The 27,738-nt window shown below is 41.8% G+C and overlaps 2 protein-coding genes across 3 annotated transcripts; one reads left to right on the top strand and one right to left on the bottom strand.

The window, feature by feature from the left end:
* RPP30 (ribonuclease P/MRP subunit p30) lies at positions 1–17,416 on the top strand. 2 transcript variants are annotated; one of them, XM_085065259.1, is made up of 11 exons: positions 1–153; positions 1,110–1,165; positions 1,471–1,527; positions 2,225–2,299; positions 2,835–2,906; positions 7,458–7,547; positions 9,635–9,751; positions 13,293–13,322; positions 13,737–13,774; positions 14,893–14,972; positions 16,972–17,416. In XM_085065259.1, exons 1-11 carry the CDS (start codon positions 72–74, stop codon positions 17,079–17,081), a joined length of 807 nt encoding a protein of 268 aa, XP_084921385.1. In that variant the 5' UTR covers positions 1–71; the 3' UTR covers positions 17,082–17,416. The 2 variants fall into 2 exon arrangements, with proteins under 2 accessions (XP_084921385.1, XP_084921386.1); XM_085065260.1 differs by lacking the exon at positions 2,835–2,906.
* Positions 17,417–19,655: 2,239 nt separating this feature from the next.
* On the bottom strand, positions 19,656–27,661 carry ANKRD1 (ankyrin repeat domain 1). Its single transcript, XM_085065258.1, has 9 exons — positions 27,541–27,661; positions 26,202–26,381; positions 24,270–24,407; positions 24,073–24,180; positions 23,340–23,438; positions 22,157–22,255; positions 21,956–22,054; positions 21,714–21,812; positions 19,656–20,562 (listed from the first exon to the last, which is right to left on the bottom strand). The coding sequence occupies exons 1-9, from the start codon at positions 27,568–27,570 to the stop codon at positions 20,452–20,454; spliced, it is 963 nt and encodes a 320-aa protein (XP_084921384.1). The 5' UTR covers positions 27,571–27,661; the 3' UTR covers positions 19,656–20,451.
* Between the last annotated feature and the right edge of the window lie 77 nt (positions 27,662–27,738).

Below are 27,738 nucleotides of genomic sequence, written 5' to 3'. Positions count from 1 at the left end.
GGGGGCGGTGCCGCCGCCGTGCGCAGTTGCCGTGCCCGGGCTGGGCCCTCCCCGCCCGCCGCGGCGAGAGCATGGCCGGCTTTGGGGACCTGAACCTGCCGTACGGGCCGGACAAGAAGTCCCTGCAGAGCCTGCTGGAAGCCGCGGCGCACCGTGAGTGCTGGGAGCGGGGAGGGCGGCGGGGCCGGCCCGGGGCTCGGTGGGCTGAGCTGGGGAGGGCGGGCCGGCCCCGGGCGCGGGACGCGAGCGGCGGCTCCTCCGGCTCGGGAGGCACAGCCGGAGCCTGCGGGCTGGGGTGAGCACAGCCCGACTCTCCGGGATGAGCCTTCCCTCCGGGCAGGCCGACCCTCGCCACTGGCCCTGCGGCGGGTGCGTTTCCCCGGCGCCTCCCCGCTCGCCCCGCTCAGGGCTGGGTTTGCCCGGGGCTGGGTCTGCCCGGGACTGGCTCTCAGGGGAAGCTCCTGGTGTGCCTTGCAGCTCTGTCTCTGCCTGCTTATCCCATCGTAATAGTTGGCTTTTTCACAACGTGGACAAGTTTTTCCGCCTGCAGTTTCTTACGGCCCGGATCTTTTCCTGCAGAACTGTTGTACGGCCACGTGTTGCCGGTCCAGTGTTTGGGGTGGGTGATTTAAATGCCCCGGCGAGTGTATCAGCTTCCTCGGAGCATTTGAACGACACCTTCTCCTCCGTTTAGTTAGGCTCGCTTTGATAGCTCGCTCTGATAGCTATATCTTTACCAGCTCTGCGTTGTCTGCAGTTTTAACAACTACCCTGAATGTACCTAGCAGTTTTCCATAAAGAAAGTCAAACAGGGCTAAACTAGGCCTGACCTTTGGGGACCCCAAACCCAAGTATTCTCGTTCATAAAGCTCTGCCATTGAGTAAGAGTTGTCAGGCCTGGGCTGTGTTAAACGGCAAACAGGGTTTTTTTTATTATTCTAAAGCACTTTTCGGGTGAATCAATCTTCAAAAAAAAAAAAAAGTGAAAGCTAAATATGCACGTGATTATTACTCTTAAGGCATATAAGTAATGAGTATTTTACAGCTCTCTGATTGGATTTATTTCTTTTTGTTTACTGGACAAAATATTCTTACTCTGTGTTTTTTAGTGGGATATTCTGCAGTTGCACTTAATCATGTCATCGATTTTAAAGAAAAGAAACAGGTAATTTTTCTTGGGGTTATTTGCTCTTACTGTGTTTTCTTTAGTAAACCTGCTGCCTTATTGCATGTTTCCAGATAGCTTTAGCTACAGAACGCAAGTACAAATCTATGTATTTGTAACAAAACTCCCATTTTATAATCCAGTAGAACTGCCTGGGATTAATTTTTAATATGGTTCACATGCTGTCCCACAAAATTAGTTTTGTTAGCATGGTAAATTTCTTCTTAATATTGAAACACAATTTTTGTTTACTTTTAAACCTAACCCACAACATTTTTAATAACTTTGTTCTGTTCTCTTTCAAGGAAATCATCAAGCCAGTATCCCCTTCAGAGTTGTTTCCATCTTTACCTATTGTACAAGTATGTCTAGTTACATTCTACCTGTGTATTGTTATTTTGTATTTTTTCCTTGGTGTGTTTGTATATGTGATTTTGTGTATTAAGTATTAATCAAACAAGAGAAATTTGTCCATTATTTGGAGGTTAAAACACCAAGCATTGGACAAACAGTATGCTCACATCAGCATAGGCTCTATTCATTATTTTAGAAGTTATTAAAGAAATTGCTTTCTGTGAATTTTGAATCTGCCTGTAGTTGAATAATTACACTTTAGTTCTTGAAATCTAGGTTTTGAAAATAACTTCCTGGTTTTGATGGAGCAAAATTTGGATATAATGAAATACAAGACTATATTTCAGGTCACTGACATTGCTTAATTAAAGAACTGCTTTTCCTTGCAGTTGTGGCCTGTGTGGGGAATCATAGCAATAGTAAAACATACTCGGGTTTTTTGCATGATTTTTTTTCTTAATTTCTTCTTTTTCCTTTTTATTCATCCATCCTCAGAGAAACACAGTAAGTCATTCTTTGTAAGGACAGGTGTAATATCAAAGAGATAATATAAATTAGGAAAGTGTAACTACAGACTTTAGAAAATTAGTATAGCAAGATTATAAGTATGGCACCGTTTTATTTTTATAGTGGACTGGGTGGAAATCACCACAAATTCTTGCTTTGGGTTTTTAAAAGTTTTTTATATTATTCCTTTTTCTGTAGGGGACATCTAAAAGAATTAAAGTCTTGACCCGTCTAACACTTGTTGTTTCTGATCCTTCCCACTGTAATCTCTTGGTAAGTATACTTAGCAATCAATTTTCTAACTTTTATTTCCTTTTCTCAATGGATGAATGAAACTTTGGAAATTCTATGGGGAGAACTTCCTCAATTTTATAGGGTATTTAGCAGTGATTTCTCAGATTGCGTCTTTAACCAATAATCATGAGGATCATGAGGAGATGCAGATTACAAGACTGGATATGGCTTCTGTTGATCATTTGTCAGTATGGAACAGCAGTTCTGTTCCTCAGTTTCTGGACTTGTGTACATAAACTAAAGACCATGAGCAAGCCTTGTGTCTGGTTATGTTTAATGCTACAAGTTTGAAGCAAAAGGTTTAAGTGTCCTGATAGATGGGTGGGACAAGCCTCAAACTGGGAATTAATGACTTCACTGTAGAAACCTGCAGAGTAATTGGATGATTATTAGCTTTGTTTTAACACTTGACAGGAAAAAAGGATTTTTCTTCTCATTGTTTTGGTTGTAACCATTGTGCATAGCTTTGACATCTGCCAGAATTCAAGGTAGTAATTGTTTGCTCCTTTTATAGAGATCAACATCTGCAAATATAAGGTTATATGACATCATAGCAGTATTTCCAAAAACAGAGAAACTGTTTCATGTAAGTACAATCATCTCATCAGTAATGCTCATTCAGTAACTTTTAGTGCCTTGTGCTAATATGAGTATGTGCTTTGTTTTGATTTTATTTCCCATATTCTAAAGACCTCATGGAGCTAATTAAGCATTGTAGGCTGCCTGCTCAGTTAATAGCCTGAGAAGGTTGGGAGGATTTGCAGGAGGCTGCAAGGCAGGTTAAAGACTGAAACACCTGTCTCATCTACCTGGTGAATGGACTTGTATGGCCCTGCACTGTCATTGCCTTTTTTGTGCCTTGTACTGTAGTGAGGAGAGAAAACATCCCTTTTTTCCCCATGATATATGTGTACTATCCTCATGTAAAAAACTTCTGTCTTGATCTTTAACTTCTCAAACTCTTGACAACTTCCCTGAAATGTGCTTGTGATCTTCTGTTAGCACTAATTATTTCTGGTCTCTGAAATGCTCGGGAGGATTTTAAAGTGGAACTAATGTGGTTCTGTGAGTTACCTGATAGGTGTTCACCTCCATTTCCTTCATATTTTTATTTAAATTGTTCTCAAATACTTGATAACAGCTGATGCCAATGTTCTAATTGGGTGGAGCACCTTGAAGCAAGTTATGTTTTCGTCAGAATTTTTGTGATATCTGACCTGTTGTAAGCTCATATATAATAACAGTAAGTCTGAATTGGGTGAGTAGGTGGAAGTGTCCCATCTCTGTTAGCCTTGGCAGGCAGCAAGCAGGTGTGCAGTTTGCTGTGTGAAGGAGGGGCAACAAAAGAAAATGTGAGTCTCTTTGAAGAATCTACCTTCAAAGGAAACCTCTTGGTTTAAAACTGAGTTTGGTAGTTGTTTTTTTAAAAGCCACCTTCTAGTACTGCTGAGTACCTGTTTTGCCACATTAAAATTGTATTCTTCTGTTTTGTTTTTCTACATTGTTTCCCCTCCTATTTCAAGACTTGTCCAAATAAGGTGCAAAACATAAGGCTGCAGAAGAGCATGAACTTTAAAGAATCTTTCAGCAGAATTCGGGCATTAATTGTAAGAGTTACAGCTAAATTAAACTTCTGAATTTCACTTCCCTTGCAAGATTTTAGGACTATTGGGGGTGTGACAGAGGCAAATAGTTTAAAATACTTCTGAGGGCCGCTCTCCACCTCTTTCTTTTGATCTCTTGCAATAATATAAAATCTCACTTCTCAAATGAGCTCAGTAAGTTTATCATGTGTTTAAACATGCCCTGAAACTAGGTAATCAGCAGGAGTGTGCTGTGTTGTTTTTTGGGAAAAGGTGTTGTCTGACTTAAGGGTTATTACTGTTTACTTTCAGCCATATCATGACTCCTGCTGCAGTTGGACATCCAGCTGTGGTGGTGTTTAAACTGGCATAAGCAGTTAGCTGCATGGCAGTTTGCTTTGAGGAGTTTGCTTTGGCTGAACAGTAACCAGAGTTTTTGCCAAGTTATTTTTCAGGCAGATCCACTTTCCCAGTGTGATTCAGCACTCTGCCACGCAGAGAGTTGTGCCAGCGCAAAGCGTGTGGCTGTGCTCCGGGCAGGCCAGTGCAGACTAAACCTGGCTAAACTGACACTCTGGCAGGTGATGGACAGGGTGTTAGGAAAGAAGCAGGATTGTCAGTGAGATTATCTTCATTGCTTCCATGCTGGCAGCACTTAGAGCTGGGGATGGATCCCAAGCGTGTTTTTTGCAAACTGCTCGAGGTGAAAGACTTCATGCATGCATTTTCTCATTCAAAGTAGGTTTGTGTGGTTGTCTTTTGTTTAGAGGTTTTAAAAGGTCTGACTCTGTGAAGAGCTGGGTCAGTTTCACAGAGGTACCACGCAGGGAAACTGGGACATTACACAGGGGGTTTCAGCACAGACATTTTGGCTCTTACAACTCATGGATGTTTCACTATTAAGGGTAAAGCCTTCAAGAGTGGGTCTCACACAACAAATTAACTTCAATTGGCTTTTGGTAACATTCCCTCGAGCATCGTCTTTCTTACCTGCAATTTGGCACTTACCTGCAATTTGGCACTCCATAGAACAAGATGTTTCATGTTTTTGTGAAAAAGTTAAGAAGAAGAAAAGAGTACATGACCATTGGAGATGTACTCTAATTTTAGCATGGCCCAAAACTAGTCTGCCCTCTTGCCACAAGCCAGGGAAGCTCTTTTGTCACTGAGTGTGGCAGTGATATGTACTGAAAGATGTGCTCAAATTCTCCAAATAATTTATATCCTCAAGAGGATGAGGAAGCCATGTTTGCCAAGTGTAGAACAGGCTCCTTGTTTAAGTCTCCCAAAAAAATTGTTTTGGCCTGCAACAGGAATGCCCCCACTCCATGCAAGTAATTTGGTCTGTACCTGCTGCTTTTCAAAAATCCTGCTTTCTAAGATTTCTGACTGTCTAATGATGTTAGTTAGCTCTGCCTGCTGTTTGTAAGCAATTAGCACATCACCACTATCTAAAAAGACTTACATATGTGAGTCTGAAGATGTAGTGCAAAGTCAAATTTCAATGTTTATTCTTAAAACGTTCGGCAAAGCTTGCTTCAGAGCATCCAAACAGTGGCAAATGTATTTATTAATGGCTGGCTGGAGTTTCCCAGCAGATGGGGCTCTTGCCCACAGTGCTGCCAGGCAGGTGCTGGCTGTGCAACTGCTGTGTGTCATTTTCTGTGTGAAGTTGCTGGACTTCAGATCTTTCCAGCAGGCAGGGTAACCGTAACTTGCTTACGTCTGTCTGGAAGCCAAAGCTAGGCTGAACATTAGAGTTCTTGGAGAAATCTCCCCTCCAGTTTTTCATATTGTGCAGTAATTCCTCATGGGGTGGTATGACTCTCAGTTTGTTTTTCCTTGCTGGTATTTTCTGAAATGTTCATGTCGCTAGAATCTTGTAGATATCCTGGCTTTTGAGTCACTCCCTCTCTGTGCCTAATTTGTAAAGTGGCAAAGAGTTTTACAGTGTTTCTGGAGCTGATTAGGAAGGCTTGATTTATAATCACATAGATAGGACAGCTTGCATGTGTCTGATGTCTATTCTTGCTTTCCTTCATTTTTAGCATTATCCAGTCCTGAATTTTTTATGGCCTAGCTGACATATTTTCTAGGGCATGATCCAGATCTATTTGTTCTGTGCATGTTTCCATAAATCACCTCTGTGTAGTAGTTTGTACCTCATGTAAGAAAAGGAGGAAAACTGGCTGTTGTAGGACTGAGCTTCCACATGCAAGTCTAATTCTATGCCATAGATTCCAACTGTTTGCTGTCTAATGGAGTGAATAAAGGTAGGGCATGAAGATAAAGTTTAGTCTGAATGTCCTGGCAGAGACATTTTAACTTCAAAAACCTTGTGGTTTGCCTTCATGTGTACTATGACTGTCTTGTCTAGGGGAGAGTGCTATCAACAGGTAAGAAACTTTCCTAAAGCTGGGTCGCTGCTCTCATCTCCATCCAAATTCCATGTGAACAAACTGGTAGAAGACTGGTTTGCCAAGCAGTAGTGTGCCTTGTGTTAGAGCAGCCCCTACCCCTGGGACTCCTCACAGCCCCCACTGCTTTTGTGCCAGTGGGAGGAAGGATGAATAGCTGGCGTCTGGCCCAGGTGTACTTGCAGCAGTTGCTGGCAGGTACCTGAGTGCAGAGAGTTCCCCTGCACACAAAAAATTTCTTTTCAACTTCTTCAGCCTATCTTATTTTCTTACCACACTGCTTACAGACATTAGTCTGGCCCTGTGTAATCATCCTTACACGGTAGGCATATATAATTCCTACATACCTTGTGTGCATGAGATTTATGTAAATCAAGGGCTCCCTTTTAGGTCCCTTAATTTTCCCTGTTATCTCAGTGTGGGTAGCCTCTGCCCCTTGTTCATTCCCTCCATCTCTTAATACAATCTGTAAATTGTGGTGTGAATACAAAGCTAAACTTTTAAACTGTAGCCTTCAGTGCTATTTCCAGACTCTGCCAGAGGCAGAGGCATGCCCATTCTCCACCCAGCCAGGAAGGTGAGGCTCTGGGGATTGGTCTCCAGTATGGGACATGCAGCACCACCAGTCACTGTCTAAAAGTCTGCTTTTCTTTCATTTTTTTCTCTGATGCTTCTGGTAAAAGTAATTAATCCTGAAAACAAACAGGTGCTGCCCTGGAAGTAGAGTATGATAGGACAAGGGCCAGTTCCTGAGCTCTTCCCTTTGTAAACTGGGGTTGGCCTTTATTACCTGTGAGTTCTTTTGTCAAAAGCCGGTATTGCTTCTGCATGTCCTCTGTCAGATAAAAACAAAGGGGTAAGTACTGCTTTGGGGTTGGTCATTATTTTATTGGAAAATTAATTCTGTAAGAAAAGGAAGACTTGGGTTTTAAGTCTCAAATGGTCAAGCTGTGCATCTGTAGCCCTGCAGTTCTATTGCCATACCTGCAAGGCATAGTTCCTCTTAATTTTAAAACTGAACTCACACTGCAGAGACATTTGTTGCATTAAGAAATGAAGGAGAGTATTAGTGCACCTTAAGTTGGTTATGCGTTTTTTTGGCATATCTAATAATCTGTTCCTATTTCTTTGCTGTAGATTGCTTGCACAACGCTAGATGTGGATCTGGTCTGCATAAATGTCACAGAAAAGCTGCCATTCTACTTCCGAAGGCCCCCTGTGAATATGGTAAATTTACATCTAAATTGTTTTCTTGCTGTTAGACTGACATTAAATACAGAATTTGAGTCGAATTCCCTACCGCTTTCCTCCCACCATTCCTATCCAAGTGGCTTTTATTTTCTTGCATAATGTATAGTGTTGTTTCAAATGTCCTTCACTTCAGGGCCTCCACTGCAGCATTTAATACATGGTGATGTATGTTCTTTCTTTTTCTCCTCCTGTTCCCCACTTAAGAAGGCACAAGTGGTGTTCCCAAGGAATGGAAACAGGGCCTTAAGGCCACTCTGCTAAGCAGGGACATATGGTGTGATTGCTGACTAAGCTGATTCCCAAACCAGAAGTGGTACAGCTGTGTCAGAATAGATAAACAGCCCCTTGATTTAAAAGACAGGAAATGTTAATGGCAGTGTTAATTTGGGAGAGGGATGTTGTGCTGGTTACTTGAAAGATAACCATAGTGAATCCATATTTGGACAGGAGAGTGTCTTGGTAAATGAACCAAATGTGGCATTGCTAAATATCTGCTGTGGGACCCAAGATGGCTATCAGTGTGGATCAAATATAGTTCTGCCTGCAGTTGGTAGTTTGCCAGAAAACTTAATTTGAACATGCTCTTAGGAGAACTTGTTTTCTCCTCTGAATATACTTTAAGGTTCATTCCACTTGGGCATTCCTGGCTGATGTAGTCCTTAGTACTTAAAAATTTAAATTTGGAATTGGCCAGTAATCCTACTTATTTTTCTCAGAAAGCTTGACCTAGAAAAAAAATTCAAAATTAGTTAGAATTAATTCTGAGACAGAATAAAAATAATACATTGGATTTTCTTATAAACTAAGGATTTCAGCATTCCACTTGGAATAACAAATTTGTATGAAATGTTGTATGAAAGTATCCCAGCTGCATAAAACTCCAGCAGCTGATCCAGGTAAGGAGCTGTCTGGCTCTTAGGGCCCTGTGTTGGGAGACATTTTCCTTGCAAGCTACTTCTCATCTTCCACACTCCAAACTTCAAGGCAGTCTGTCTGTTGGACTGGTTTGTGCATCCTGGGGCAGTCAGTTTTGGTGTTACGATGACAGACAGATTGACGGGCAGCTGAAGCAGTACGGATGAGTTTAAAAATCACCTTGACTGGGAATTGGTGTATTGCCATCACCTGTTTTGGTTTTGATAAATTCAGGCTCCTCTTGTTTGCAGATATCAGACCAGTTCTGTGTAAAACATTTGATGCATGTATAGCTTCTGTTGTGCTTGCATGCAGAGGTCATGCATGGGTGGGAGTTGGATTAATTCCAGCTTTATTCAGTTACTGGACTCTCTTACAAAATTAGCATTTTAGTAATATTTCTGTAAACATAGAGTATCATTTCAGGCAAATGTAGGATTGCCTTGGAACAGAGAACTCCTGGCTTTACACTATGTCTTTATCGCTAGGACACTGTGTGCCAGTTGCTTAACCTTTCTGTGTTTGCAAAAATAAGAATACTAGGCTTTTGGTGAGGCACTGACAGATAGCAGAGGATTTCAAAGCAGCTGAAAATACAATCAGTAGTACTATTTGAAACCTCTTCTGTGACTCACTATTTTTTAACATTGTTGCAAACACCAGAGTATGCTGTGAGACAGGAGAGGAAGGGTCCTCATTTTTGTTTTTGTGCAAGGAGAAATTCTTCATCTGCACAGCATGGGTGCTGATGGAAGTGGTGATCTTTCTTGCAGCAGTGTGTGGGACAAGAGGAGTAGGGTCCTTAAAGGTTAAAGACTTCTTTCTAACCAGCTGTGCTTATCTGTCTCCTCAACTCAGTGTTTATATATTAGTGATAGCCAATTACAACAGATCAGTGGCTGGTATTTGTTTGTTAAGCCTAATTTATATGTCATCCCAAGCTTTACATACATGTATCTGGTGTGCAGTGAAGCCGTCCCCCACTCTTCTTTCATGCTATGCTGTGCTCTCACTGTAGCAATTCTGCCTTAATTTTTCCATATATGACACAGTTAAAGTGAGAATAAACTAGATCAATAATAGACAGCAGTTGTTAGATTGTTAGGCTTTTCTCCTTTTGATTTTTGATCACTCTCTTTTATGTGAAGGCAATAGATCGAGGCATTTACTTTGAACTTCTTTACACGCCTGCCATCAAAGACTCCACAATGAGAAGATACACAATTTCAAATGCCATCAGCCTGATGCAGATCTGCAAAGGAAAGGTAAGCTCTCAAACTGAAAACAAGGTAGTTAATTCAGTTCAATTTCTTCTGGAGTTATACAGACTGAGCCATTTTAAGTGAGTTTGATGCTGGGGCATCTGAAGCTGTGACTAAATCTTGGCCTACTAACACAAGGACATAATCATTCTATCTCCAGATACTTCCAGCCTTGCACTCCTGCATGCTTTCTTCTTGACAAGCTGCTAGGTTCTTTTTCCAGAGCAGCCCATGTGTTGTTATGGTATGCAATTCCCAAAACAGAGGTGGGAGGGGATGGAGGTTGCGGGGGTGGGGGGAAGATAAAGTGCCAGACATCTAAGGTTTGCACTAGCACTGAAATCCATGTATTTCTTCAAAATCCTCCATTTTGTATTTCTGATTGACCAGAAGCTCTTTTTTGACTTTGTACTTTGAATACGGGGGCTAGAAAACAATAAGAAAAAAGGTAGAAACCTAATTTTGTTAAATGGTTAATAAATTCCCTGTGTCCAAAACAGACCCAACAGCTAACTGGCTGTCAGCCAAGGCTTTCCTGCAGTCAGATGAACGACATTCTTCCATGCTACTGAAACCCTAGGAAGAAGTAACTTTGAGATGCCTGTAATAACCCATTGCTTTCATAACTTACCTCCTCCCAGGCTTCCAGGTTAAGCTGTCTGTTATGCTGTGTCATCTCAGGCTGTGCTTTTTAATAGGGTATCACATCATAATACATATTAAACTTAACAGAAATTGTAGCTCCCACTGTCTGTATTGTAAATGGCCTCTGCCACATGTAGCTAGTCCAGAGAAGCTGGATTTGGCATCTGAATGGCAGCCGGATTTGGAAAATCTGAAGTAGGATATAGAGCTTGGAAGGCAAATTAAAAGTGGATCCATCATTACCTCTGTTCTCCTCAGGGATGGCAGCTTTTATAGGACAGCAGGGTGGGTCAAACATTAATTTCCTTGATTCTACAGAAGAAAGTAAGTACTTTCACAGCCTTTCCTGAGAAGCCCAGCTCTGGCAGTTAATGACATGAAATACCGACTTGGACATGACTTCCATACACACCAGTCCCCTTTCCTTTGGGATTCCCTTTTTGATGTTGCTCCTCTTTCCTCTGTGCAGTTCAAGATGTGCTTCTCACGTGGTTGTTGATGAACTGGAGAGCACCGGTTGAGTTGATGTCATGGACAGGGCATGTTCAGGCACTCAGTGTGCACAGTGCCCTTTCATTCTGTATTTGTCAGTCTAGTGTTTTGTCTGTGCCTGGAAGGTAAATCAGCTGGAGCTGCACTTGACAAGTTGTTGTTAGGCACTGCAAGAGGACCTCTAGCCTGTCTTTGTTCTTTGCCTCCAGACTCAGTAGCTGGTGGACCAGCAGAGATGGTTATTAGCCCTTATTGAGAGTTTGCCTCCATCAGTGACATAAAGGCCCTTGTTTAAATGAGATGTGGGATGACCAGTCCATAGGCTGCTTCCACTGACACCTGGCATGCAGCTCTCACCTTCTGTAATGTATACTTGCTGAACCTGTAGTAGCTTTTGGATCCTTTTATTCATCTATTATAGCAGGGCAGAGAAACTTCCAGAAATGTCCTGGTGTTCTCAGAGCTGGCATTGACCAGAGTCTTTAAAATGTTAAAATATGCAGGGAATGAAGGAGAGACTCACCTGCCTTGCCAGACAGAAGGTGTGTGTAGCCACAGTCCCTCATCTGCCATGTTTTGGTAACTGAGTTGGAGGCTGCCCGGAGCAGTGTACTGAACAGCTGCTGTCTGCTTTACCTGGGGAGATGGTGTTTTGCCTTCGAGTTTTTCCCTTTAGCTTTTCACTTGGATTTGTCTTTGCCTGCCTCTCCTTCACTCACCGGCAGTACTTTTCTTGTCTGCTTTTGTCTCCTTCCTCCATCTTACCCATCCCCTAATGGAAGCCAGTTGCCTTTGAACCAGGCAGAGCATATCTCCAATGCACAGCAGTGATGCACAATCCCGTGCTGGTTTGAGATGTCTCATGCAGCTGCTCTGGAGCTTCTCTGAGCCCAGGAAATAGGCATTAGCTGTTACAGTTCAGAGCACGAGATTTGAATTTTCCTAGCAAACTTTTGCAGTCAGCACCACCGAAGCTCAAAAGCACCCTTGGGATCCACAGTGCAGTCATTTTAAAGGTGAACTATGCAGAAAATAGAATGTCCTAGGCTCCATCAGGATGTGTGCTGTTAAGTCATTTTGATGTATATATTGCTTCTGCTTCTGGCTTTCATTAGGGTAAGGCAGAGTCATCTGTCCCATCCTCTCCTCCTCAGCACACGAGTAAACCTTGGGCACAGTGTTAACATGCAGTCATTTTCATGTAGGGCTTTCAGATGCTGAGTTCCAGCTGCACACAGGGCATTTTCTTCCAGTGCCTGTCCAGCTCTTTGTGCTGGGGAAGTGGCAGGATAAGCAAAGCAGTGTGAGGAAGGGATCTAAAGCTCCACCTTGAAACCAGAGGTAGTGTGATGTGTTGGTGGTACTAACATCAGAGAGGGAAAGTCTGTCTCTGCCTCAGCACAATTCTCATTCTCACCCACTCAAGAAAGAATTCCCAAAGCCTTTTATTCAGTATAATGAAAGATGCAAGGAGATTTTGCTGCTGCAGAGTTACCATGTGAGCAAAACAGGCTCCCCCTAGGTGAGCATCCTTGGAGTTGAACATCAGAAGAGCTCTGGCAGCTGAGCTGTGGGATCTGCCAGCCCCTGTACAGTCGCATACCTGTTCTGCAGAAACCTTTTGGGAGAGAAAGGAGAAGCATTTCTCTGCCTGGTGATTTTCATAGGGGTGCCAGTGTTGAGGGAAATGAGTGTGTGGTGCAAAGTGGCAGCCACTGCCTAGGTGTAGATAGTTTTCCTGAACCAGTCTGAGTTTGGTCAAGGCCTACATGAATGCTGAGCTTAGCGTTGAGTTGTATTGCAACACTAGAGGCTGAAAATTTGGGAGCACCAAACTTTCTAAAGGCACTGCCTGTAAGCAGCTTCTGAGGTATCCTGGACTCCTTAAATCCATTTCTGATACAGCTCAGGGTGAATTGTTGTTTGTATGGGGCCTCTTTCAGCTGGTGTAAATAAGGGGTAGACTTCTCAACACAGTGCCTGCAGCTTTGCATTTTTTTCTTTACCCTTAAGGATCCTTTGAAGTCCATTATGAGAGATACAGGCTGATAGGTGTTTGCTTAATGCCATCACTCTTGACACTTACACTGCTTGGCCTCTCCCTCTAAAAGGTGCCGTATTTATTTGTCTCCTATCTGGCTGTGAGAGGTTTATAATTGCGAGGTAGGGCTTGTGCCTTTGCCCCTCTCTGTGTATGGGACAGGGCAATAACTGATTTTAATCATGTCCCCAAATTAAGATTCCCTGATAGAGTTCACTTCATCTGAGGGCATCAGACACTCTGATGTTTAACTGGGCTCTGAGCCTCAACTTAGCTAATGCTGATAAAGTCTTTGCTTCTTGCTGATTTTTTTTCATTTCTTGATGCTGCCTGACAGATGAATGTTTGTTTTCTTTTGTTTTCCAGAACATAGTAATATCTAGTGCAGCTGAAAGGGTAAGTCACAGATTTTTTTTTTTAAGTCATAACAATTTGAAGATTTATCTGTGGCTGAAATACAGCTTTAATTGCACATTAAACATGTAAAAATTGTAAGTTTAAATATGGTTGCCATTACCAAAGGATTGTATTGTGGGTTTGGGGAATTTTTTTTTTGTTGGTTGGTTTGTTTTGTTGGTTTTTGAGGGATTTCTTTTGCCTCTGCTGTGGTATTTTCCATGACAGTTTTCTCCCAGATGGAGACTCTGTTTGCCAAAAGAGTGGTATTTGTTTGATTTCCTGGTGTATCTTCAGTAGCTTTCTATTACATAGCATTTATCTTGCCTATGTGATAGCCTTGCCCTGCCTGCTCACACCGTCAGCCTGCAAGCAAGGGCATTCACATATCCAAACTTGTGTGTTTTGTTTTAGCCTCTAGAACTCCGAGGTCCTTATGATGTGGCTAATCTGTATCCTTTTCCAAAGTCAAAGACAGCAGTTAGTAGTAGCATTTGAAAGTTCAAAGTAGTTTTGAAATTCTTTTCATCTTTTACAGTCCTTGAACTTTGTGCAGTGGTACTTGTTGGTGACCCAATTCAATGAATCAGGGCTCTGAGTGTGTGTGGAAGGGGCAACAGATCTTGGTCATGTGGTGGCATGAGCAGGCACTGTAAATAATAATGTTTATGTTCAGCTACAGGAATGTTTGTTGTGATATGCATTGATGTTGTGTGGGTGTAAATGGAGAAATTAATAAAACCCATACGAATCTATGGACAGTGTGAACCAAACAAGAAATTATTATTTAGTATCTCCAGTGTGCCACATTTTTGGTAGCAGAAGCTATAAAGTTGTATTCTTGTAAAATTAGAAGTTCCTATCTGAGTGGTGATCACTTCTGAATTTTCCAGTTCTTAGTTATACATGTAATGTTAAATAAGTGGCTGTGTTCTAGAAAAAAAGGAGGGTATCTTTTCTTCCCTTCTTTTAGGAGTTGAGATGCATTTTTATTCCTCTCCCCACCGCAGAAGCACATATCTGGCCTGTCCCTTGAAGGGAAGGAGCATGCTCTGAGTCATGAGAACCGTGTGGGAGGCTGTGTGGCCTGGAAGGATTTTATGCACAACATTTTCTTCCCTCTTAAAATGAGCAGTCAGGCTCAACCCAAATTAACATAGCTAATGTGGTGTCATCCATGCTGAAGGTGGCTGGAAACTTCAGCAAAATGCTTTTGCATCAGTGCCCTTTCCCCAAAACTGAAATTTTCCATCGGGTAATTTTTTTGTTTGATTATGCATATCTAAAATGTTTCTGCATTGACAGACTTTTATTTTCAAAAGTACAGCTTCTTGTCTGGAAAGCAGCAGCGTTGCCAGGAGCTTTCCAGGAGGGCTGCTAGGGAACTGCAGCCAGGAGAATTGGGTGCCTCATTTTGCTGCCTCTGGGTAACCTTATGCAAAATGTCACTTTGAGTTACAGCTCTGCTAATTCCCAGTTATTTGTAGAGTAAGCAAACCTATCATGCAGAGAGGCTTCCCTGTTCTGTTTGTTGCTTCCTGTGTGCTTTGATCCTGAGCAGCAGTGACAGAGGTTTGCTGTTTGGCCTGTCAGAAAGTGAAGCAAAGGCAGCTGTGTCCACCAACTGCAGAGCTGCCATACTGCATGGAGGTAAGGGCTCGTAAGCTCCTCTAAGTAACGTGCATTTGTTAAACTAAGTTCTTGTTGATGCATATTCTCCAAAAGGTCTGAGACCTTACAGAGCAAGTCAGATTGGGATTTTAGCTCCTTTGTCAAATGCATGAAGAGGAATTTGTGTGGCAAGGGTGTTTTATCTTCCCTTGTTGCCATGTTGGCAAATCAATGCCTGAACTGATGGTGCCGTCTGTGCTGGAGGACTTGCTTAACCACATTAATGAGTCATATATAAATGGTGTAGCCAAAATAGGGATCTGCCTGCTGTGCTTCATAGTGAAACTATCCCATTTCAGAAAGGTTTGAATGCTGATCTTGGTGACACTGACAGAAACTAAGTCATCGACTTCCAAAAAATGGAGATGCATGTGTTGTGCATTTGCCTTTTTGCAGCATGTGTGCAGAAGCAACCTGAGTCATGTCCCTTTCTGATGCTTTAGTATGTGGATTATTTCTGGCTCACTCTTCTGTGTGGATCATTTCAAACTTACGGCAAAATGAAATAACATGACTGCTTGCTGCTTCCAAAAGGAAGTTTCATATAGTGTACAATGGTTTGAATTGTTTTGGTGAAACAAAATTTGCTTCCTTATGCTCTCAGCAGAGGCAGCTCAGAGTAGCTCTCTTCTATTTGACCATTTTTAAAATTCAGAAAGTGGAAATTTAGTTTGTGGCCCCCTGCACTGGAAATCAAAAGGCTTCCAGATGTGTTTTGTGTCCTGGTGTCAGTGCAGCAAAGAAATGCCACAGTTTGTGTTCCAGCTGCCAGTTTAGACCCTTACTTTCCACTGTAGCAGGACTTACTGCATCTCTACCCTTCCTTTCACATGCCTCTTTATTGGTTCTTAATATTTCTTGATTTTTCTTGTTTATTCTGATGGCAGTTTAACTTTGTAACTGACTAGTCATATCTAGCTCTCAGTTTCTGCCCCTGAGAAGTATTTTGGGTAGATATGATTTCTACTCACCTTCCCAACAACTTGAGTTGCTCTAAGGTAGGAACGCATCTTTTGTTTCAGTAGAGGTGGGGCTTGAACCTGCTGCAATTTATAGCAGGTAGCTTTGATCTTTTGGAGAGGGTGTTCTGTGAACAGGTTATTCTCCAGCCTGCTACTCATCTACATAGATACAGAGCGTGTTGAAGGAACTTTTGTCAAGTTTATGTGGGATTTCTCAAGACTGTCATCTATCTTATCTGTGAAAATAAATAGCAGCTGTCATTTCCCTTGTCCCAGAGAGGATACTAGCCCAGAATAAGTCAATATATTTTGGCAAGGTTCTTGCAGAGCCTCTTTACTAATGGAGTATTTGTAGGGAATATCTTTTAACTCAGATTTTTCAGAGAAGCCTCCCACCAGTAATTATTAAATTGGATTTGGCTCAGTAGGTTATTTGACAAATGTGAGGATTTTGGTAACATCACACACCAGTATTTTATGATAATGTCAAGGGTTCAGTAAATAAAAATCTTGAATACCATAAAGTCGCTTCCTTGGTATGTTGAGTATCCTCTGCCAAATAGCTCAATGTAGCTTTGCCCATAGAGTCTAAGAGTCCTGGGGTACGTGAATGCATTTTTTAATATTTTTTAAGAACAGTATGTTTGGCTCAGAAATGCTTTTGACAGCGTTTCAAGAATGTGTCCTTCTGTGATCAGTGAACTGACTAAGCCTTGTTTCCTATTGTTTTGTGTCTCTGCACCTCCTCAAGCCTTGCAGGCCTCAGTTTTCCTTGGTTTGCTATAATTATACACTCACCATTGTGTTTCCCCCACTAGTTTCTCCACTCTGTAATGCAACCAATCCCAAGCTCCTGCCCATGCAGGTTGCTTCCCTGCTGTGTGTGCTGACTGGCTGGGTGCTCAACATGTCCAACTGTGCTTTGGGGCATGGACACCTGAACTGAGTATGCCTTAAATGCATTTTATTTAAGTATTTGAGGTACTGCTACTGCAGCTTCTGCTTGTGTATTCCAGAAACTCGAAAGAGTGCTTGTGGCGTGGTGTACACGGTGAAGAAGCCTCGCAAGGTTGAGGAGGAAGAAACAGCAGTGCCAGCCTGCAAAAAAGCTAAGACTCAAGCTTGAGGACTGAACTGTCAACAGAAGCCTCCATCTCTTCTTTACCCAGTACTGAGTCTGCCTCCAACCTTCAGCCAGCCTGATTTTCTCCTTACTACCTTGCTTAGCCTGCGGAAGAATTATTCTGGTGTTTGAGTGAGGAAAGCTGTGTGAATGAGACTGCTGAATGGTATTCACCACATCTGAAAGGTCATGCTGGGCTTCTGGCCAAGGTCAGGAGACTGACTCTTCACCCTGCCTTAGATCTCCTGGAGTTAGTGCAAACTGAACAGAACATTTCTGACATGGAAATTTTCAATTGTACATGTGCATTCCTTTTTTATTAAAAACATTTCTAAGAATACATGCCTTCATAGTCTAGCTCTTCTGGTTTCTCAAGTTTTAAACACATCTCTGGACAACTGCAAGTCAATAGATGAAGTTTACCTTCAACTGGTCTGTAAAGAATAATAATGCAGTAAAAAAAATTGCTTCCTATTCAGTTTTGTTATCAGCAGCTACAATAAAGATCCCAGGGTATGTCAATTGCTAGGAGGTATCTTGGAGTTGGGTTACAGTAGGAGTGACTGACCTGCCAGATACGTATCCTAAAGGCCATCTGTGTCCTGCAGCACTTGAAACCAAACAGTACCATTACTGTTACCAGTAACAGTTACCAGGTGTGGGAGGGAAGAGCCCAAGGTTACACTGAAAGTGTGTTTAGCAGTAGGAGCTGTCTCACCTAGGCCTGAACAGTCTCCACCTCACAGCATCTTTGCTGCACCGTTTCCTTCTTTACATTTTGCCCTGGAATTATTATCTATGTGCATGTTCATTTTGCTGCCTCTTGCTTTTCAATTTTCCTTCCTTTTAATGCCTCAGTAAACCTAATCTGGCTGCCAAAAAAACAATCAAACAGATTTATAATCAGCGGAGCATTTTTCAGAGCTCTTCCAAATGTTGACTGAAGTTTTTCTTTTGATTAAATTAATATAGTAATTACATAAGCTACTGTACTAAGATACTGTTTAGCCAGTTCTACTGTGAATATTCCAGTTCTCTATTGGTGACAATAAGTTGAAAAGTGGAAATTGTAAAATATAACAGAAATCCTACAGTGGGTCATTTCTGAGGTCTTGATAACTGGACTGAGCAAAATGGGTGTTCTCATAGACTTAACAGTTATGTATAGTACTGGTGTAAGCCACAACAGCTTTTGCTTCATTCAACAAATATGAAATATGTTTCCCTTTTGTTAATACTTGCTGACTTTGTGACTTGAGTACATTTTATTCTAGGTATTGGGGAGTTTTTTATATATGTGTGTGTATGTATGTGTAGGTACTCATAAAGTAGTTAGTTATTTATGGACTTACCTGTAAAATGATGCTGTGACCAGAGAAGAAGCAAATTGTGTTTGGTGCAATTTTCTGAATGACACATTAATCTTGCCTTGGCCAGAGAGTAATTTCCCTTGAGCGTGACAGAAGTTGTTTGGTATCTAACATATGTAAGGAGGCTTTGAATGCTTGAGATCCTTCTTGCTACTTTTTTGACTTTAAAGATGTAAGCTCTGCATCTTTGCGCTTCATTGGACACAGGGCTTCAGGAGCTGATTGAAATGTTCCTTCTCCCCGCTTCCTGAAACACATTGCTGTGGCCACTTGGGTGCCTGAACAATGGAACTGCTGCTCGGGTAGATGATAAACAGAGTGAGCTAGCCAGCACTGATGTAATTTCAGTTTCCTGCTCCCAGTATCCAGGTAGTTGTGTGGAAACAAACAGGGAAGTTGTGGCTTGCAGAGAAGGGCAGCAAATGCCTGTGTGCCATAATTTTTATGGAGAAGGATGTGTTCACAAATTAAGCCTACAGCTGGCAACGTGAAACTCCTGAATTATGGTGCTTTTGTGAGAAAAGTCTCATCTGTCTGAGGCTCCTCAGTCTAGGAGAGCTGCCTGCAGACAGAATAGGTGGTTCTTTTGCTTGCTCCTCGGTGAGGTCTGTGTAAGTTCACTCTCTGAAACTGGCACTCCAGGAACAACTATTCATTGCTGCCCACTTCTGACTCCACCTCAGAACATTGCTTTGGCCAGACTATAAAGCCAGCTGACAGGGGTTGTCTGTCAGGCCACCCAATGGATAATTAGGAGTTTAACTAACTGCTGTATGTAATACCCTCTGCTTTGCTCTCTACCACATGGAGTGCTGTGTACAGCTCTGGAGTCCTCAGTACAGGAAGAACATGCAGTTGTTGGAGTGTGTCCAGAGAGGGCCACAAAGATGGTAAGAAGGATGGAGCACTTCTGTGTGACAGTGCGGAGAGAGCTGGGGTTGTTCAGCCTGGAGAATAGAAGGCTCAAGTGCCACCTAACTTGGGCTAGGGTTAGGGTTGAGAGATCTAAAGAGCCTTAAGCTGCAGGCACACTGGTGCTGGAAAGAGCCTCCCAAGGCCATTGTGAGAAGGCCCTGACATGGCTGCTCCTCCATCTTTCTCAGCTGGAGAACCCAGGTAATTTTACAGCAGCCAAGATGTGAACTTCCTTTAAAGAGAGACAAAATTACCTCATGCATGCTCACCACTCCGTCAGCCACTCCATAAATAAAAAGAACCACTCTGTTTATTTAATCTGAAATTAATCAGTTCAAAATGTACAGAAAAAGCAGTACAAATTTACAAATATACAGAATCTGATTTTGCATTCTTCTATCATCATATTTTGTAGTAGTCTAGTCTAAAAAAAGTTCATTTCCCTGATACTGTCTCCTCTCACCTTCACAACATTATATCTGAATCCTTCGGTCCAAACAGGTGCGTTGTGGTTGGAGCTCTGTCCTCGAGCTCATTATCAACCACGATTGCCAAACCTCGTGTAAACACCATTACTCAACTACTTCATTAAATCCACTTGGCACCTCAATATACCTTCTTCCATTGCTCTTCCACATACCTCCACTCAATTCACAGGTTATTGTAATAGACAAGGCAACAGTTGCAAGTATTGGCTATTTAGAGCTATTGGAAGGCTTGAGGAAAGTTGCTAATATTGTTACAAATACTGCCATTTAAGACAAAAGGATTTATGTTGTTGGCAGAGGTTGCATTTAGAGCAGTTGCATCTATTAAAAAAAAAAGCTTAAATAATAATAATTAAAAATTACTTTTAAATAAATAAATAATAAATAGAAATAAATAAAGCCAGTTTAGAGCTAGTGGAATCTTAACACTCAACCTGTTTTTTTAAATAATTTCTTTGCAGGTTTTTTGCAGGTTTCAGTGAAGGCACCCTAGATAATTCAGTGCCATAAATATTTTCAATAAATATTCAAGGATGTTTTCATTCAGGTTTGTGGGAAGCGTCTCAAAGCAGCAAAAAGAGCGTGGTCTGTTTTGTCTCTTCAGAATTTACCTAGATGGACACTCTTTTTGGAGTTGTTTTTCAGGTTGTTGAATATCTCTTTGGTGCCATTCTGCCACTGAAGAACAAGATCCATAGGGGTTTTCCCTTCCTGGTTAAAAGAAACAGAGAAAGCAAGATTTAATTTCATTAAGTGACGGCTGAGTACTTGCTCATTCCTAAATACTTGTTCAGTGCATCTGCACACACAGGCTTAGACTTACTCTCACCCCCCTGAGGTTGGAGTACTTTTGGTCTACAGATCTAGTCCCAGTCCTGCTCAGACCCATGATGAAATCTTCCTAGATTTCAGTGGGTCTAGGCAAATGCTGCGACCAGCAGAACATGCAGGTGGTTTCTTTTGTTTTAGTTTCAACTGATTAAAAATATGTTTAGGTGCAATCTCAGTAAGACATTCTTGCATTTAATTCAGAGTTCAAGTAAGAGTTTGTACTGGTTTAATTAGGGTATAAACCACAGGAATTAAATGGGACAAACTTTTGTGTGCAGATAAGGTCTGAGAGAGCAAGTCTCGGGCCTTTGGGGCTGTAGCTTCTATCACTGTCAAAGGCTGATGAGGAATAATTCAGGGAGGTGCGCAGAGACTAGAGAGTACAGAGTGCTCCACTGTTTTCTTCCTTGTCCCCTGAAGTTTTGACTTATTGTCAGTCGGAAACATTGACATGCAAATGACCCATGCTACTGCTGCTAGGTTTGGATTTGGGAGAAAAAGTCTGTCAAGTGATATCTTTTAACAAGTGGTCACAGAGCTCCAGCAACATTGCTGCTGCTGCAGTGGCTCTGAGCACAGCCAGGTGTGAGTCTTCTCTCTGCTGAGCCACAGGGATTTGTTGCCCAGCAGTGAGGTTGGCAGGCAATCCTCCAGGTGCAGTGCTGGGGCTGGCCCTCTGGCTTAACAGAAAGGAGATTGCTCTTAAAGCTAAGATCAGAGTAAGTCTCTGTCCATTACATCTTTCCAATATATAATATGAGTAATTAAAATAAATCATAGAAAGATGTGATGTTGTCTAAGTAGCAGATAGTGGGTTCTGGTTTTAAAAGAGGTACTGGGTTTTCTTCTTTTCCCTGACCTCCCACAAGTTACACTTTCCCTGTCTTAGCTCTGCTTTAATTAGCTCTGAAGGAATCTAATTTAGTCAGTTCACAATAGTCTCCCCCAGTCTTGAAACCTATAGAACTGCTCTGGTGGGAAACTTATTTTAAAGCATTTTAGAATTCCTTCAATTTTGTGCTATTACTTACACAGTTCTTCAGCGTCAGATCTGCTCCGTGCAGGATCAGAAGCCTGATGATTTTGTAGCGGTTCAGCCTCACGGCGTCGTGCATTGGTGTGTCTCCTTCCTAGAGATGTGGAGCACAGCGTCAGCCCCACCAGGCCAGCACTGCCAGGCAGCCCCAGCTGCAGGCAGGATTCCTGCAGGCAAGTGGAGCTGTGGAGGCAGGCAGCAGCGTGGTGCTGGCAGGGCAGAGGTGTCGGTGCTTACCCTGTCTCTGGCGTTGAGATCTGCCTCGCAGGCAATGAGGTGCTCCCCGCAGTCGTACCGCCCTGTTCTCACAGCCACGTGCAAGGGGGTGCTGCGCAGCTGAGGGGGTGGGGGAGAAAGTGGTCAGTGGCATGGAACAGGTAAAAACTGCTTCAAAAACAGCTGCCAAAAATTATCTATTGGGAGTAAGGCAGGACCTACCTTGTCTCTTGCATTTATATTTATCCCTTTGTCCAGTAAGAATTTCACAACATCCAGATTCCCTCCTCGGCATGCCCAGTGCAAAGCTGTAGAATGAAGCTTTAATAGAAAAAAACATTGAAAGTGTTTTAATACTTTTAATCATTATATTAAAAAACCACCATTTGTATCAAATCTCTAAATTAATATAATTTTTATGCAGTTTAACCTAGAGCACTTCACTATGATCACTGAATTGTTTCTAGTAACAGCTTTTCTTATTTTGTCCTAATTTCTGCAGTACTGTGAATTTCTCACTCCTCACACTTAACTGCATATTGCTTCTAAAGACAGAGATCTTGGCAACGTGGCTGTGAGAGAGGATGTGTTTCTGTTCTGTGAGCTTAGAAGTTATCTTTAGCCAGGTATGTGGCTGGTATGTGCTGGTTAATATATTCTATTCAGTACCTTTTGGGTTCTAAAATGCATAGAAAATGAAGCTGAAGAGGAAGAATAGTTCTCTTTAAAAAACAAACAAATCCCCAAGTTATGCAAGTTAAAACCTTTTTCCTCTACAAGACTGACTATCTCTTCCCTGAGGTGTGCTGGAAGGAGTGGAATGTCTCTTGATGGTCCCACTCTGCCTGTCATGCCCCCTCTTTCTCACCCTCCTGAGCACTGCTGGGTTAAGCAAGGGGGAGCAAGGCTGGCCAGTGCCAACTGTTCAGCAAAGGGACAAAGAGAGAAGCAAAGTAACAGCTGCAGAAGCTGTTGATACTCAGGAACCCTTGTGGCTAGCATTCCAGAGGATCGAGGGACTCAGCCAAGCACAGCCTTGAAATCCTGGGGGATTGCATGTCGTGCTGCCCCTGGATCCATGTGAGGGACAGTGCTATCTCCAGCCCCTGACAGCAGGCTGAAGTGGGAGCCTGACCTCAGCTCTTACCCTACCTTAGGCTTTGTTGTCTGTGGCACTCTGCTGGCCAGCATTTCCTGTGTTTTCCAACAACCATTTTGGCACAGGGAGGCAGACACTCCCTCCTAAAACGTGTTCTCAACAGTGTTATTTTAAGGATAAACTTAAAAGACAGTTTAAGATCTTTTAATTCTCCTCCTCTATAAGAAGCACTTCTATAAATGCTTCCCCTGGCACATATTAAACAATGAGCAGCTTTTGGAAAGAGGTGTGAGTGGATGTGCATACCATGTCTTTCTGTTCAAGCTGAGCTCCAGCTTCCACCAACTTTTTCACCACCTCTAGATGTCCTTCAGAGCATGCCCTGTGCAGTGCAGTGCGTTTGAACTGGCAATTGAAACAGACCCAAGTTAGACATTACATATGGCACAAAGATATCTTTAAACCTCTTCTCCCATCCTCCCTAGGATGATGGCAAATACATACTCCATGCTGACTCCTTTTAAAGAGCTAATACTTTTGAGACCTGAAGTCTACTAAATTTTAATAGCAGTCTGATAGCTGAGAGCTGCCTACCCAGCATTTTAAGGGATGGAAGAAGTATCTGAAGTATAGCACCCAGATTTAAAATTATGCCTGTTGATTTCCCCATCCAACCTGCTATACTGTGTTTTGCAAAAGTGGCTTATGCATTATGGAGTATGAGGGCAGTCACTTATTTCTGTTGTTCTGCAGACAAATTTCTTATCTCTTTTTCTGTAGCATTGGAAGATCGCCTGTTACTGCAAGTCAGGTTCTCCTGGGCACCAACAGCTTTCTTTTAAATATAAAGACTCTTTTGAGGTACTATGATTTTGAAGCGTCTCAGTGTCCACTAGAAAACTTGATGTACAAAACCTCCAGCATTTTTCACTTCCCCCTGCCCCTTTTTTCCTCTCATAAGGGTGGAATCTGCAACACCTCATGGTAAAAGTTATTTTTGCTCTCTTCTGCAACAGGCTTTGCATTAGGAAGACTGTACCTTATCACAGACATTTGGATCCCCTTTGTCTGAGAGGTATTTTTCAATTACTGGCAACTTATTCTCCAGTGCAGCTTTGAAGAATGTGGGAATATCCACAGGTCCTGTCTGATAGAAAGAATATAGAGAGCATAAATGTGTGTGGTAGAAACCCCCATTAATGGTTTCCCAGAACAAGGTACTTTGAAGTAACTTACAATAACTTCTGGTTCAGGTTTCTTTAAAACAGGCACTTTCACTTTCTTGCATTTTTTCTTCTTCTTCAGCTGAATAATTTTTTCAAGATCCTCCAAGCTTTCAAGTTTTGACCTGGCCTCTAATTTCTTCTTCTTCAGCTGTAACGAATCAAGGATGACAGCAAGTTGAGCTGTGTGACCACCTCTCCCTTTCAGAGTATCAGGGCAGCAATATGATACTATTCAGCTGAATTCAGTTAAGACTGGATAAACTTTGAAATAAATTGTCTTTTTTAATTTATTTTTTTTATTTGCAGACAGGGCTAATTGAGCATTAGAATAAGTTGCTAACTATGTGAGAAATTCTACCTCATCTATAGTTTTTCATATACATTTAGGCCTCTTCCTAACTTTTTCTTGAGCCATATATCGTGACAAGAATTTAGACCAGGAGTCAGAGCAGCACTGCAATCTCTTCTGGCACAACAATTTAAAAAATCTCACGTGCAGCTTATGAGAGCTGGGAAGCTCCTGCAGTTTTAGCTGACTTCTGCCAAGTGATTTTCTTTAATCACTTTTTTTATTATGATGCAGCCCCTAATTTTTTGGAAATAATTCTCTTTGCTTAAAAACATACCCTTGAGTGAAGAGCAAGGTTTAGAATGATCTTAGCATTTCGGTCAGCAAGTGTTACATTTTGGTAAGCTACAAAGAATGTCCTCAGTGTCCTTGATGGGGCAGCTCAATAAATGTTTAAGACCTCTCCAAACCTGCTTGTAAAAAGCATCTGGGCGTGAAGTCAGTGTGGGGCATTGCTGACACCAAGGACAAATGTGTTGCCTAAACTGAGATCCCATGAGGTGTCCTTGACTTCAGAAGGGAGATTCACAAACAAAGGGTAACTCAGGGTGAATACAGATTACAGATTCTGTCCCATGGTGTGATTAAGGGTAAATACATTGGTAACACCTGTCCTATGGTATACAGCTTTGTCAACTGAGTTTTTATTCAAGTGATTTCCACCTCTTCTTTTTGTTATTCTCTGTATTTGTAGTTTGATCTGCAGATCATTGGCCCAATGGAAAATAATTATGCTGACTGTGGATCAACTGGAAACCCACAAAGTTCTTAGGAACCTGCTTTGAAGGAAGTCAAAAAAACCTCTGTAGGAAGTAATGATTGAAGTCTCTTGAAGTTTAAGTAGTAGTTTTTATTCTAATGTTTCTGAGACTGACTTTCTCACTCTTAATTTTTTAGAAAAAAGTCTTATTTCCCCTGCTAGTTAAACTTTATCATTTCCAAATCACTTTAAAATTTTAGGCCAAATGATTACTTATTCACAAAAAAAAAAAAAATATTACTGCCACTGTATTTTTGCAGGAGGAAAGCATCAGTTCTTAAGGATCTGGGGAGAATTGTCGTACTCCAGGAATAGAAAATAGTAGTTTTCTGTAGACTAATATGAGTTTCATTTGTGACTGTTCTTCCCAAATGTCCTAGTAAGCATAATACCATGTTTTCATAAAAAGAACATTTTCATGGTAAATAAGGCTTCAGAAATGCCTCTTCCATCTTTTGTGAGTTAGTTATTTTTGGCAGCAGTCATTAGGTGTGCAAGCTGAAGGTGTCTCCCTGGCTCTGATTGCATTCCCCTGACTGCCAGCAGCAAGCGACCCCTGGGCAGCAGGAGCTTTCACAGTTTCAGTCAGACAGTATAGGGGATGTTTTATGTTCTGCCTCAAAATGTTACTGCCTGCACCCACAGGCTGCAGAGGTGAGCAGTTCTCCATGGTCTGCAGTGAACTTTAGACCAACCTCCTTTTGTGGTGGTCTCCCAAGGGTTTTTCTAGCTCACTATGCATGTATTTCTAACTTAGAGGCAAAACTTCAAGGACTGCAGCAGGAAATGCACACGCAAGGATAAAAATCCAAGCAGAAAACCCAAGAGCCTACCTCTGCTTCTAGTTTCTTCTCCTTCTCATAAGCCAGATCACCTCGGGTCAATGAGTGCTCAGGGATTGTCTTTAGGTCATCCTGCTTCTCTAGCCTTACAGCAGCTTCATACTCTCCGTTTTTGAAGTCCTCAGGGAGGAAGCTGCCAGTCTCTTTATCATCCACCTTCTTCCCAGTCACCTGTAAATGCAAACATGATACAACATAATCAGAGGTTTCATGAGTTGCCTAGGGCTGATTGCACCTGATTCCTGCCCTCTCCTGGAGTGTGTGACAGCCAGGGCAAGCCATTCTGCTTGTGCCTAACAGTTCTACCTGGTTGCTGAGTACTTTCAAGGCTGGTTTTATCCATCACTGTCAGGACCAAACTCTCATTTATAGCAGAATGGCAGAAGCTGTGTGGTGTGGTACAGCAGCACACCTTTCAATAGTTTTCAGAAATATTTCTGATGCCAAATTAAGTGTGTCCAAAGAGATAACTTGTAAAACTTAGTAGAGGCTGCTGTGTATTTTGGAAGTAGTTCAGTAACTTCATGTGGCCTAGAGTGTCTTTCTGTTGGAAAAACAGCAATTTTGTTTGAAAAACAAAAATTTTCACCTTGTAAAATTGTATTTGTTATAGAGTCTAATACAGAAGAAACTGTCAGAACCTTGCCAAAGAATTTAAGACAGCATTAACTAGTTAGGCAGTTGTATCTTAACATAGCCATCTGGGAAAATAAAAGCAGTGTTTTACTGAATCATTCCTTTTTCCCAGTTTCTCGATCAGATCAGACATTCTTAGTCTGAATCCTGCTGTGGAATGTCCCATTACTTGTGGTCTAGACATTACTTTTTAAAGGTTCTTTTACATTATGAACTGCAGTGGCTGTAGGAACTGTTAGTTTGTTATTAGAAAACAATACTATTATTAAGCTATTCATTTAGTATTATAAAATACTTTTGTTTCCCTGCATTAATATGTTGTCCCAGTCCCTTATTAGATTGGAATTACTCAGTGTGATCATAAGATTACTGCCTTATAAAAAAATATAAATTAAAAGCAAGTACAAAGTCAAATAAATAGCTAGATTTTGGTTGATCTTTTCCTGGTGAAGTGTGCTGTGATGCCAAATCAAACCAGCTATGTAGTTGTATCTGTGGTGAGACCCTTCCCAAGAAAAAGTTAAAATGAAAATACAGTAGAATAACAAACACTATGTAAGGGTTTGCACCTATAGTACAGCTATGCTGGTAACCTACTAAATTAATGATCCACAAAGGTAATCTTTTTTGCCTGGTCTAATGACAGTCTAGAAAGAAAAGTAATTGTGAGTAAAGGAGAGAAGGTTTCACCTACCAGCTCTTCTACTTTCATCATCATCGTCATATTTGCTGGTGTTGGAAGGCTGTGCTCCTGTATGGCTGAAACCTCCCAGGGCTCAGGCAAGCTCTGCAGGGACCACCACACTCACTGCACTTATATATCTGTGGGAGAACTGTGCTTGAATGAGATAATCTTCCAACCTGGGAATCCAAGTATGCCCCTTGTGCTTGC

Source organism: Lichenostomus cassidix, chromosome 6, assembly GCF_008360975.1.
Source record: "Lichenostomus cassidix isolate B80296 chromosome 6, HeHo_3.0, whole genome shotgun sequence".
Classification (NCBI taxonomy): Eukaryota; Metazoa; Chordata; class Aves; order Passeriformes; family Meliphagidae; genus Lichenostomus; species Lichenostomus cassidix.
The sequence above is the reverse complement of the archived record's forward strand: the minus strand, read 5'-3'. Positions and strand labels throughout refer to the sequence as shown.

What these genes read in the sequence shown, in the direction of transcription:
- ANKRD1 (XM_085065258.1), bottom strand. Translation starts at nt 27,570, where the DNA reads ATGACGATGATGATGAAAGTAGAAGAGCTG. An exon ending in TGATGAAAGTAGAAGAGCTG is followed by an intron (nt 26,382 to 27,540) that starts GTAGGTGAAACC and finishes TTGCATTTACAG; the next exon opens with GTGACTGGGAAGAAGGTGGA. An exon ending in AGCTTGAACAGAAAGACATG is followed by an intron (nt 22,256 to 23,339) that starts GTATGCACATCC and finishes TTTCTATTAAAG; the next exon opens with CTTCATTCTACAGCTTTGCA.
- RPP30 (XM_085065259.1), top strand. Translation starts at nt 72, where the DNA reads ATGGCCGGCTTTGGGGACCTGAACCTGCCGTACGGGCCGGACAAGAAG. An exon ending in ATTTTAAAGAAAAGAAACAG is followed by an intron (nt 1,166 to 1,470) that starts GTAATTTTTCTT and finishes TTCTCTTTCAAG; the next exon opens with GAAATCATCAAGCCAGTATC. An exon ending in CTTCCCACTGTAATCTCTTG is followed by an intron (nt 2,300 to 2,834) that starts GTAAGTATACTT and finishes CTCCTTTTATAG; the next exon opens with AGATCAACATCTGCAAATAT.